The sequence below is a fragment of the Rhagoletis zephyria genome, unplaced genomic scaffold (assembly GCF_001687245.7).
Source record: "Rhagoletis zephyria isolate East Lansing unplaced genomic scaffold, Rhagoletis_zephyria_1.1 Rzeph_scaffold_02543, whole genome shotgun sequence".
Taxonomy (NCBI): Eukaryota; Metazoa; Arthropoda; class Insecta; order Diptera; family Tephritidae; genus Rhagoletis; species Rhagoletis zephyria.
The window spans coordinates 68,777-80,227 of NW_016159627.1; the positions used below are offsets into that span (position 1 = coordinate 68,777).

Here is an 11,451-nt window from a genome sequence, read left to right on the forward strand (position 1 = left end):
ATATTTTCTCTGAACAATAATAATGCCTGTCCATTTTTTCTTTCTATATAAAGAATCATTTAAAATATTTAGGCAATCAAAAAAGTTGCTCAGGATTCCAATAAAATGAGTTTTGAATGGAGCACGATATGTTCGCCTTTTATCAATGTACTTACGGTGACCATCCGTCTTGTATTATACGGGACAATCCTCTTTTTTCGTCAATTGTCCTGGTAATTTATTTATTTCATACGCCAAATGTTCTGTATTTCTTTTAGTGTCCCTTATTTGTCCCGTATTCGGTATTTTGGCGCCTTAATACCTCCTAAAAATGACATGCCTATGAAACAGTTTTTATTTTTAAATCTGGACGCTTGTAATTCGAATCGAGGAGCACATATGTAGATGGTTACTGAAATTATAATTTTGCGTATAAAAAGTGGGTATTTGTGAGTATGAATCGGAATTCGAAGTTAATGATTTTTGTTCAAATTTTTAAAGAAATTTCACTAGTATTTAGCTTTTCAAAGGTTTTTTCAACGCATTTGGCGTTTTAATATTCTGTGTTGCGCAAAGCATATTTAACAGGTAGCAGCAGTAGAGCAGCTGATTTTACTTTTGTCCACATTTTCGCCTTTAAGTTGCCATTTTTAACCGACTTCACAAAAAGGAGGAGGTTATCAGTTCGTCGGAATATTTTTTTTTTTTTAATTTTTTATGTATGTTACCGCTGAACTTTGGACCACGTTTGGACCGATTTCGATAATTCTTTTTTTATCGGAAAGGTGGTACCTCAGGGGTGGTCCCATACTAATTGTTTAGATCCGATAATTGGATCGTGAAGAAATTAGCGATAATCAAAACTATAGTTTTGTTATATTTTTTTAGTTATTTCAATAAAAATAAAAACTTTTTATTAATGATTCTTTTATTTAACTATTGATATGGTATTTGAGATCATATTAATAGCATCTTCTCGGTTTTTTTCAACCAAAAGCAAAAGTGATGAAACTAAAGGCAACAACGAAACTTCATAATTTGAAAAAACTTCAACTGGGGCTATTATAGACAAAAACAGTGACTCAAACAATGCTTTGTGTTTTTCTAATATTCACAATGTTTTTCAAGTAAAATTTTTTTTATTAGAATATTGTTTGCGCTTTAACCAAACCCATAAAAATCAAGGATTAAAGCAATATCCATCCAACATTTTATAAAAACTAAATTGACCGACACCCAGTAAGGATATAAGAAACAGAAACAATTTTATTTATGTTACAATATGCTCTCTTAAGCTATTTTTATTGGGAAAAGCAGTTTTCAGAATGAATATAATTTTTCATTTTTACATTCAATTGATATAAAACAATTAGCAATAGTGAAACTTAAAAATTACAAGTATATCTAAACTAAGTGACTATCCCTACTCACATCTCTTACATCTCGGCCAATCTGACACTTGATCGACCTCGATCAATTTACGACAAAAAGTCCACTTGGAGCCAAAATATTTTTAACCTAACGCATCCTTGGGGCATTGTCATTAGGTGTAATATCACCAATAATACCGGCGATTCATCGTTATCTGCATTTAATTCATTATTACGAAGATTTTCATTAATATTATCTACGTCCGTATTGAGCGCATCAGCGTATAACATATCTGTCGTTTCCTAAAATCTTATGAACGACATACGGTCCCTTATATTTAGGGAAAAATTTCTTATTTGTTCCTACTGCAGTATCCACATTTCGGATAACAACAAAAACACCAACATTGTAAAGTTTGGCAGGCTTGCTATGTCTCAGAAAATAACTCAAATTATAATTGTGCGATTTTACGATAGGTTTTGCTGCGTTTGCTCGAATTAATGCTAAGTCCCGATTACCCTCTAAATTATTTCTATCACTCAAATACTCAGTTAATTCGTCTATCTCTTCTCCCCGTTGTTCAACTCCGAATAAAAGCATACTAGGAGTGTTCTGAGTGGCACTATGAAAGGAGTTGTTAATGGCATATTCCACTTTTCCCAATTTAGTTGCCCAATCAGCATGACTAATCGAATCGCTTACCTTTCCTAGCATAGCTTTAATTACCCTATTAACCCTTTCCACCTGCCCATTTGCTTGAGGGGATGCAAGCTTTAATAAGAACGCTCCAAACTCCAGGTTCCACGGTCAGTTATGATACGTCTTGGTCTACTGTAATAGTTAAGGTACTTATCAAGAATATTAGTGACCTCACGCGTGCTAGTCGAATTCGTCGGGTATAACTTAACAAATTCCGTAAATGCGTCTATAACCACAAGAATGTGTTTCCTTTTCGAGTTAATACATGGTAATGGTCCAAAGTGATCTATGTGTAACGAATCGAACGGCACTGGTCTCTTTTCTATATTATAGAAATTCCGCTCTGTTTCTCGGACAGGCGTTGCGTACATGATACACTTTATACAATTTTGAACGAAACGTTCTATCTTTTCTCGCATACCTGGAAACCAGTAATACATCCTTGTCTTTTCGTAACTCTTCTCAGCTGCCTGATGACCAATCTTCTCATGAATTAATCGTATAACATTCTGCTTCATCTCGTGCGGGACATAGTTCCAGCACCCATCTTGCATTTCGAGGATTAACTTGCCTCTTGCCTAGTGTCATTGTCAACGAGTTACAATCTGTAACTATCTTGAATGTAATACCCTCTAAATATACACGAAAACGTCGCAATGCATAAATTATGGCCAGTTTTTCCAATTCGAAACTATGATATCTAGCCTCCGCATTGGAAGTTGTTTTGGAAAAATACGATATCGGATGAAATTTGCCCTCATCCTGGCGCTGTAAAAGAACAGCACCGAATCCGATTGCGCTAGCATCGCAGTGCAATTCTGTTTCCCGCTTAGGGCTATAGATGGCAATCACCGGCGCCTCGCTCAACTTAGTCTTCGAATAGTTGAATGCCCCAAGGTACCCTTCATCAAATTTAAAAACTGCATTTTGTTTTAAAAGATTTTGTAATGGTCTGGCAATTTTTGAAAATGACGGCACAAATCGTTGAATATATGAAAATAAACCTAAGCATGAGTGTAACTCTTTTTGATTTGTCGGGACGGATACCTCTTTATTGCAGCTATATGAGACTCACTTAATGATATTCCGTTAGAAGATACTAAATATCCTAGGTACTCTATTGTATTATATCCAAATTTTGCATTTTTTTAGATTAAGTTTCAAGTTTCGCAACATTATAGCTGAAGTACTTTCTGAACCAAGCTCTTGTGTTCATCAAAGTCGGCTGTTGGTATTAAAATATCATCCATATAAATTTTAATCTTCCTATCATTCACCATGTCAAGGAATATTTCATTAATGAATCTTTGAAAAACGGCAGGACCATTTTTCAAACCAAACGGCATTTTCACATATTCATATTGGCCATTTGGAGCAGAGTTCGGATTTGCCTCATTTTAGCCCCTCTCTCGCTCGTTAGTTTGCTCTGAGCTTGCGCAACTCACGAGCAACAGGCGAGGTTGTTTGCAAACGAGCACTCGTTAAGTACGAGCGCACGCGCTGAGCAGCCAGCGAGCGAGTAAGCAAACGAGGGCAGCGCAAGAGTAGAGCGGCCAGCAAACGAAGACCTCATTGGCTCTGACCTCGCGAGGCCATAAGGGATGAGTCGAGACTAATTGACCTCCATTAGTACCCGTATGAGACTAATTGGGACTAATTAATTCCCAATTGTGCCCGATTGAGAGTAATCACGGAATTCTCTCTTTAGAGATTAGTCGCACAATTTTTTGCAGGGCATGTTGTGTGTGTACATATGTATGTATATAACTCTAAAAAATATTTAATTCCATAATCTATGCTTATGTATGTAATAATTTGTATTTGTTGTTTTAAATGCTGCCCTAATATAATATTCACATATTTGTATGCATATGTACATATGTACATACAATTCTTAACATAATTTCGTACATTCCCATTTTTATGCACAAAAATGCATGTGTTGTATAGTACACTCGGAGCGCTCGCTCGTCGCTCACTCGTTTTACCTAGCAGAGCGAGTATGCAGATAGGTACTCGCCTCGCACTGCGAGCGAGGCAACACACAACAGCCTCGTTCGTTAAATAGGAGCGCGAGCAAACAAGCAGCGCTCGCTCGTTTGCCGAGCCAGCCAAACTTCTCGTGCCTCGCCTCATTACTGCTACGACTACGAGCTGCGAGGGCCTCGTTGCCTGCGAGGCATTGAGTAGGAGTTTGGTCGCTCGCTCGCTCGAACTCGAGTTTTTGCCCACCCTGATTTGGAGTAACAAAAGCACTATATGGGATCGATTCAAGCGAAATACATATTAACCTGATTAAACCCACTTTTTAGATCAAGCAAAGTAAATAGTTTTTTCCCTTCTAAATACTCTAAACAGTCCTCAATTAGTAGCAATGGATAGTTGTCCCTTACGGTTATCTTGTTTAAACCTCGATAGTCAACACATAACCTCCCATCTCCATCTTTTTTTTTTTTACTAAGACTATGGCCGATGCATAAGGCGAACTGCTTGGCATAACTATTCCATCTTTTTGCAATTGGTCAACTATTTCTTGAACCATAGCTCGTTCTCGAAAGGACAATCGTCTAGGGGCACAATGAAACGGAACGTCCGTGGTTAAAAGAATTTGCATATAATAATCTATGTAGAGGACAAATACGAATATTCTTCGGCGCTATATATGTATCTAGGATTATATTATTCAATTCATCACGATGAGCACTAATCATATTCGCGTCAATATCTACCTCATTATCATCGAAAGCAATTTCTATACCGAAAATTTCCGGCAAAAGCATCCCACCACCTGTACATGATTCACGAGTGAATTCAGCTAACTCGGTGCTTACATTTACATCTTCACTATTTCCATTATGTCTACAAAGTTGTACATACTTATCATTTAAAATCTTGTATCTTACCATATTCATAAAGTCATTCGGTTTTAAAGTGCAAAAGTTTGTTTTATTTAATGAATTCAGTGCACTCTTTTTATAAACTAATTTCTTTTCAGTTAAATGAATTTCAAAAATACGTGAAAAATCCCCTCCCAGCGTTATGGTTATTGACATAGAGTCATCGGGCAGTATAAGTAATTTAATTTTTTTAAATCTGTTTCTGAATTTTATAATACTATCAATTTCACCCAGCAGTTGATGCTTATGTCCACCAATGCCATAAAAATTATTCGATTGTGACACATTTATCTTTTCTACTGGCACACACACCAAAATGGCGCTTTTATGCGCTAATTGATTCCTGAGCGATCGCTTAGGTAGCTCTACAACCAACTGGCACACATGAATTTTTCGCAAAACTAAAAACTAAAAAAAAAAATATGGAAAAAGCGGTTCAGGGGAGACTCGCCTAATAAAACCCGAATGTAGGAGCCAATAGTGCTTTTAATACTGATTCAAATGAAAGATGTATATATGTCTACTTTTAAGTATTGATTGATATTCGGTACCGATTTAAAAAGTATCCATAATGCTTGAAGCATTTTTGTTCCAGCTGAATCGGACGATATCATTTTTGTAGGCCTGCGGGCAGATTCTGTAACCAGTTAGCGACAATTTTCGAATCGGAATCGGTTTTGTTGACGTATGATATGAAATATTTTTACGTCAACAAGTGCGATATCGATCCGAAACTTGTCGCTAACTGTTTACAGAATCTCCCCCCTGAAAGGCTTCTTCATCCGTCAAACCATTTTTCTTGAACCTTGGATCGACTAAGGTTAAAACTGATAAAATAATATTTTTTTGTTGCGATAGGTTCAAGTGTTTTAGCCGATATCACATAAATCAGTAATGCAAGTTTTTTCTAAACTTGAAATTCATATAATGGCGAAGGTTTAATGTAAAGAATCGGTATCGGGTACCGAAAAGGAAGTATTGGGTACGAAACCTTTTTTAAGTATTGGGTACCGAGTATTGGGTACCGACAATTCAGCACATCACTATTCTGCATTAAAAAGATTTTTTTTTTAAATATGTCGCTTACGTTTTTTTGGTGGTTGGGGCTTGTTGAAAATCAAATATTTGTGATAAAATACTTACCATTGCCTTGAACCAAACCAAATTTCACAAGCACACACATTCTGAGAAATTTAACACTGAAATCAGACATACAATCGCTCCACTAACACTAATAATGACACTGTGCGCGTTCACTTGCGATGCAAATTCTGAAATGATGAGTTTACAAATGACCTTATTAATTGTACCGTTAGACAGAGTGTATAATTTAGAGTGGTAAGCAGTGTTGCCACTATTGGTCTTTTCCGACCAAATTTGGTCGCTTCTTTTTCAGTTGGTAGGTTGGTCGGCAAAGTAAGATTTTGGTCGGATAGTTGAATTAAGTCTTTAAATTCTTAATTATAAAAATATATATTTCAAACATCCTTTTAAAAAATATTTGCCAATTGTACCTTTTAAACATTTGCCAATCCGTCCTTTAAAAATAAGAAACCTAATTGGTTTGGCCACTTATGGAGCCAATGTTATGGCTGGAGACTTAGGCGGGCTGAAAACATTATTGAGTGCTGAAACCGATTTATTTTATATAAAGTGCACATGCAACTCACTTCACCTTTGCTCAAGCTGCGCTTGTAAAAAATTGCCGAAAAGCATTGAGACACTGTGCCGCAACATATATAGCTTCTTTTCCCACAGTCCAAAGAGGATACATCAACTGAAGGAATTTCAGGACTACTGTTCGGAAGCGTTGTGTTAAGAATAGTTGAGGAAATTTTATTTTATTTCCTGCTTTTACGAAGTAAACGGTATGCGATCCGCAGACTTGGCAGAAGGAATGTGTTGCAAAACCAAATGCTTTTTTTATTTCTATCGTATATTTTCTTATCTCTGTGCCTAAGACTATCTGCATTTATTTATTTCTTGTTTGTTTTAAAATGTACAAAGTACAAATACGTATGTATGTAAATGTTTTGTATTCGGAACATTTACGGCTCTATTCTGTATCAGTGACTAATTCTTGTCACAGTTTTTATTACGGAAAAATATATATATGAAAAAGTTTAAATTTGTCAGTAAAAAAAATTTTATCGCCGATACAGAATTGGGCTATTAATCTTAAATAAATGTATACTTTCAGAACGCTTTTTTGTAATTGAAATTTATTTGGTAGGTTGTAAACGATTTTGGTCGGATTTGGGAAGAAAATTGGTAGGGGCAAAAATTGTTAGTGGCAGCGGTGATTGAAAGATATGATATGGTGCCATTTTCCCAATATTGAAATTTTTCATGAAAGTCCGCTGCGGGATGGCTTGCACCAATATTTTGTGCAGAATTGAATCCTGAATTTTTCTAAACGTTCCCTTGTATGCGAATAAATCCATATCAGCCTTTTAAAGTTTTTAAATTATTAAAAAAATACGAAAAAATACATTACTTAACATTTCATTGTTTCTTGTAACTAGATTATTTCGAAACGTCAAAATGTGGAATTCGAATATGGCAAAAATTTTTTCGAGCTCACTCGGATCCAGTGATGGCGCTTTTTTCGTATTCGTAGCAAGCATTCGAATTCGTAGATTATCTACGTTAGATTCAGGGATAGCCCTGATTATCTCCGAGTTGTTCTTGCGTCTACAAACTTAGTTGCAAAGTCCCACTCATGGCATGGTATTCGACTTTTTATCAACTGGCGAATTGTATTTGGCCATAACTTTTCCTTTTCTATAAGTACCTAACCCATGAAGGATTAATTTTTCAATAATTTGTATAAGCATTGTGTGCTTGTTACATTGTAGGTATACAAATTGGGAAGGCTGCTATCTTTTATAAGAACATTGTTTTTGTACCAACCAAATCATAAACGGTTAATATTTTTTTCATGCAGAGAGCGGGAGGAAAAAATTGTTAAGAATATCAGAGATCTGCATAGAGAGAAAGAAATCGAAGAAGAGCTTCGAGAGCGTAAAAAAGCGGAAAAGAAAGCTCGTGAAAAGGAAGAAGCGTACCAAGAAAGACTTAAAAACTGGGAAATAAGAGAAAAGCGTAAAGCTAAGGAATACGAAAAGGTACGTACTTTATGCCACCTTGATTAAAAATAAGCGGCTTAAAAATGTAAGTTTTTGCTCGCTTTAAGATTCGGATTAAGGATAAAATGAAGCTTGAGGAACGAGAAAAGGAAGCAAAACGACTCAAAGAATTTGTTGAAGACTATGATGATGAACGAGATGACCATAAATATTATAAGTAAGAAATTTTTAAAAAATTTACCAGGAGCTGAAATAGCACTTAATTGAAAAATAATTTTTCTTCAATTTTGTTCTACAGGGGCCGAGAGCTGCAGAGAAGATTGGGAGATCGCGTCCGAGAAGCAGATCTTGATGCTAAAGATCGCAACAAAGAACAAGAGGAATTGGAAGAATTGCGAAATAAAATATTCAGTGGCGAATATGAAAATCCTACACAAGAATATGAAAGAGCAAAGAAAGAGCATGAGAAATTATATAAACCTCAAATATTAATCGATGTGAATTTAGAAAATTTGCAACGTAAAGAACGTGAGAAAGAACGAATCCGGGAAAAATTGCAATCAATTGAAAGCAATCGACACATTCTTGATGTTAATTCAAATGATGAAGGCGAAATGAATGCCCTGGCCAAATCGTATTCCATAGAGTCAATTTCAAACGAAGATGCCAACTCTAGACCAAATTCTGCTTCAAATATTGAAATCCACTACAGCCGCCATGGTTCCGAGTCACGTGACTGTATATCGAGCGTGAATGCGCATGCAGGAAACTCTACACCGTCCGGTTCATTGCAGAGTTTAGGCAATTCAAGGTCTCAGACTACAGACGCCACTACAACACCCACACAGGCGCCCGTCATAACTCTGAATTTGGGTGCGAATTCCAAAAAGAAGAAAATAGAATCCACTGGTGTGTTTAATGCTGACGAGGATGTTGATGACGAGAGTAGCTCAAAACGGCGAAAATTGGTTCCATTGGGTAAACACAATATTTTAACGATACCGACAAAACTTAATAAATTTTTTTTGAGTTTAGATTACGATGACAATCAAACAAGAAGTGGCGGAGGAAGCACATCACAAACAGAACGCCATAACTCGAATGCCGGAAAATCTATCTCGAAAAAACATGGTAAGAATGATACTGCCACTACAGAAACAGTGAATAACAAAAAGGAGGAAAATAATACTAGGATACACGATGAAAAACGTCGGCACATTAAAAGCATCATTGACAGGATTCCTACACAAAAGGAGGATTTGTTCAATTATAAGCTTGATCGCAACGAAATTGACAACAACCTTATGGAAAGAAAAATTCGACCATGGATAAACAAAAAAATTATTGAGTATATTGGTGAGCCCGAGCCAACGCTTGTCGATTTTATATGCTCTAAGGTGCTTGCAGGAAGTTCACCCCAAAGCATTTTGGACGATGTGCAAATGGTAATTCATCTATATTATCAGACTAAATTTCTTGTTGATTTGTTAATATATATTTCTTTAGGTCTTGGACGAAGAAGCAGAAGTTTTCGTTGTGAAAATGTGGAGATTGCTAATTTATGAAGTAGATGCAAAAAAGATTGGTATAGGTAAATAATATGTGTAATATTAAGAAGCATATTTATATGAATAAAACAAAATCAAAAAAAGTTTCTTTATGAGTCTTATAATAATTGCATTTTTAGAATTAAATCGAAATTTAAGCTCTAAATTTTTGTTATAGCTTTGCATTGAGCCAATCAGCTCGAGCCACTGCAAATTTTCAATACAAACTTTTGACAGATCTATGCGTTGTAAATATTACCTGCCTTCTCCATTTATCATTCCGGATTGTACATTTTTGACAACTATGAGGTGAATAAAGATTGCCGAGCTAGCAATGCTGTTAAAAGTTTGACAGCAAGAATAACACACACCTGACGGTTTTGAACTGTCTTTTGTCCTAATATTTTTGCCACGACATCTAATAAATGCATGGCTTTAAGTCCCAGAAGAATTAAAATTAGCAAAGACAAATGTTTTTATATAATTGCTGCATTTTAATTGCCCACCTTCTGCACCAGAGAAGCTCTCAAAACTTTCCAGCAGTAAAATGCTACGAATTGGCACAAGAGAAATGTAAAATTATGTATTATTAACCGACTTCCAAAAAAGGAGGACGTTATCAGTTCGTCGGAATATTTTTTTTTTTTTTTTTATGTATGTTACCGCATAACTTTGCACCACGTCAACCGATTTCAATAATTCTTTTTGCAACGGAAAGGTAGTGTCTCAGAGGTGGTCCCATACATTTGGTTTAGATCCGATCATTGGATAATGAAATAATAGATATATATATTTTTTTTTAAGTCGGTTCTTTTTTTTGCTAAAAATTACTTGTTTTTTAACTTATCCTTCATGATGAATAGGATTTACTATTGCAATTAAAGTCAATTAAAGTGAAAATGATTATATACTAACGAGTAATAGCGGTAGTAGGGCTCTAAATTTTCAGTTTATCAGTGGCACCCTACTAGAAACTGCTTGCAGAGCTTTGTGTTATGCTTCTTGATGGGGAGCATCTGGGCCTCGTCGTGTGGGTGGTGTTGTGACATCAGAAGGCATCCGGTCGCTGTCCGAAGTGCCGTGTTCTGGCAGGTCTGTAGCATAAGAGACAATAGTGACTCCCTCTGATGGTTGAGGGAGTTTTGAAATATAATAATTAAACAATAGTGGGGATAGGACACCACCCTGTGGAACCCCTGTTTAATTTTTCTTGGTTTGCTGTTTTTGTCTCTGAAGGTTACTGACGAATGTCGACCACTCAGGATAATTCGCCGACCACCGTTTGAGTCTCTGTGGGAGAGAGAAGGCCTCAATGTCTCCTTGTAGCGTGGAGTGACTGACGGTGTCAAATGCCTTTAACAGATCTAACGCTACTAGGACTGTTCTCTCACGGGGCCGGTTTCGGTTAAGGCCACGAGCTATCTGGGTTTTTATGGCGTTAAGTGCTGTTGTTGTGCTATGCACTTAACTTATGCTGATGCTTCGCTGGGGTCTGGTGGTTTATGTAGTGCGTGAGTAGAAAGACCTCTAGTGTCTTCGCTACCTGGAAAAGGAGGGTTATTGGGTGGTAAGACTCCTTTGTTGGACGATTTCCCAGTTTAAGTAGTGGGACCACTCTCCCCATTTTCCAGATGCCTAGTATGATGAGAGTGGCCATAGACGGGTTGAGGACCTTGGTTCACGATCCAGAAAATAAAGGTCGCGCCATTCGCGGACCTCTAACCCTCTCTTCGTTGATTTGAAAGCGTCCAGTTTTTTTATTTATTATTTTATTTTTTTATTTATTATTTAAGTCGTAAAATAATAGGTATCGATGACTTAAACATTTTTTCTCACACATAATTATTATCAAAAGACTTATAATTCTTA

General features: G+C 36.3%; 1 protein-coding gene across 1 annotated transcript; it reads left to right on the forward strand.

Annotated features, from left to right (window-relative positions):
* The first annotated feature begins 7,195 nt into the window (after nucleotides 1-7,195).
* On the forward strand, nucleotides 7,196-9,691 carry LOC108367114 (RNA-binding protein 25-like). The gene is made up of 5 exons (XM_017621672.1): nucleotides 7,196-8,074; nucleotides 8,143-8,252; nucleotides 8,334-9,013; nucleotides 9,071-9,480; nucleotides 9,542-9,691. Exons 2-5 carry the CDS (start codon nucleotides 8,161-8,163, stop codon nucleotides 9,632-9,634), a joined length of 1,275 nt encoding a protein of 424 aa, XP_017477161.1. The 5' UTR covers nucleotides 7,196-8,074; nucleotides 8,143-8,160; the 3' UTR covers nucleotides 9,635-9,691.
* Nucleotides 9,692-11,451: the final 1,760 nt, after the last annotated feature.

What these genes read in the sequence shown, in the direction of transcription:
- LOC108367114 (XM_017621672.1), top strand. Translation starts at nt 8,161, where the DNA reads ATGAAGCTTGAGGAACGAGAAAAGGAAGCAAAACGACTCAAAGAATTT. An exon ending in GCGAAAATTGGTTCCATTGG is followed by an intron (nt 9,014 to 9,070) that starts GTAAACACAATA and finishes TTTTGAGTTTAG; the next exon opens with ATTACGATGACAATCAAACA. An exon ending in TTTTGGACGATGTGCAAATG is followed by an intron (nt 9,481 to 9,541) that starts GTAATTCATCTA and finishes ATATTTCTTTAG; the next exon opens with GTCTTGGACGAAGAAGCAGA.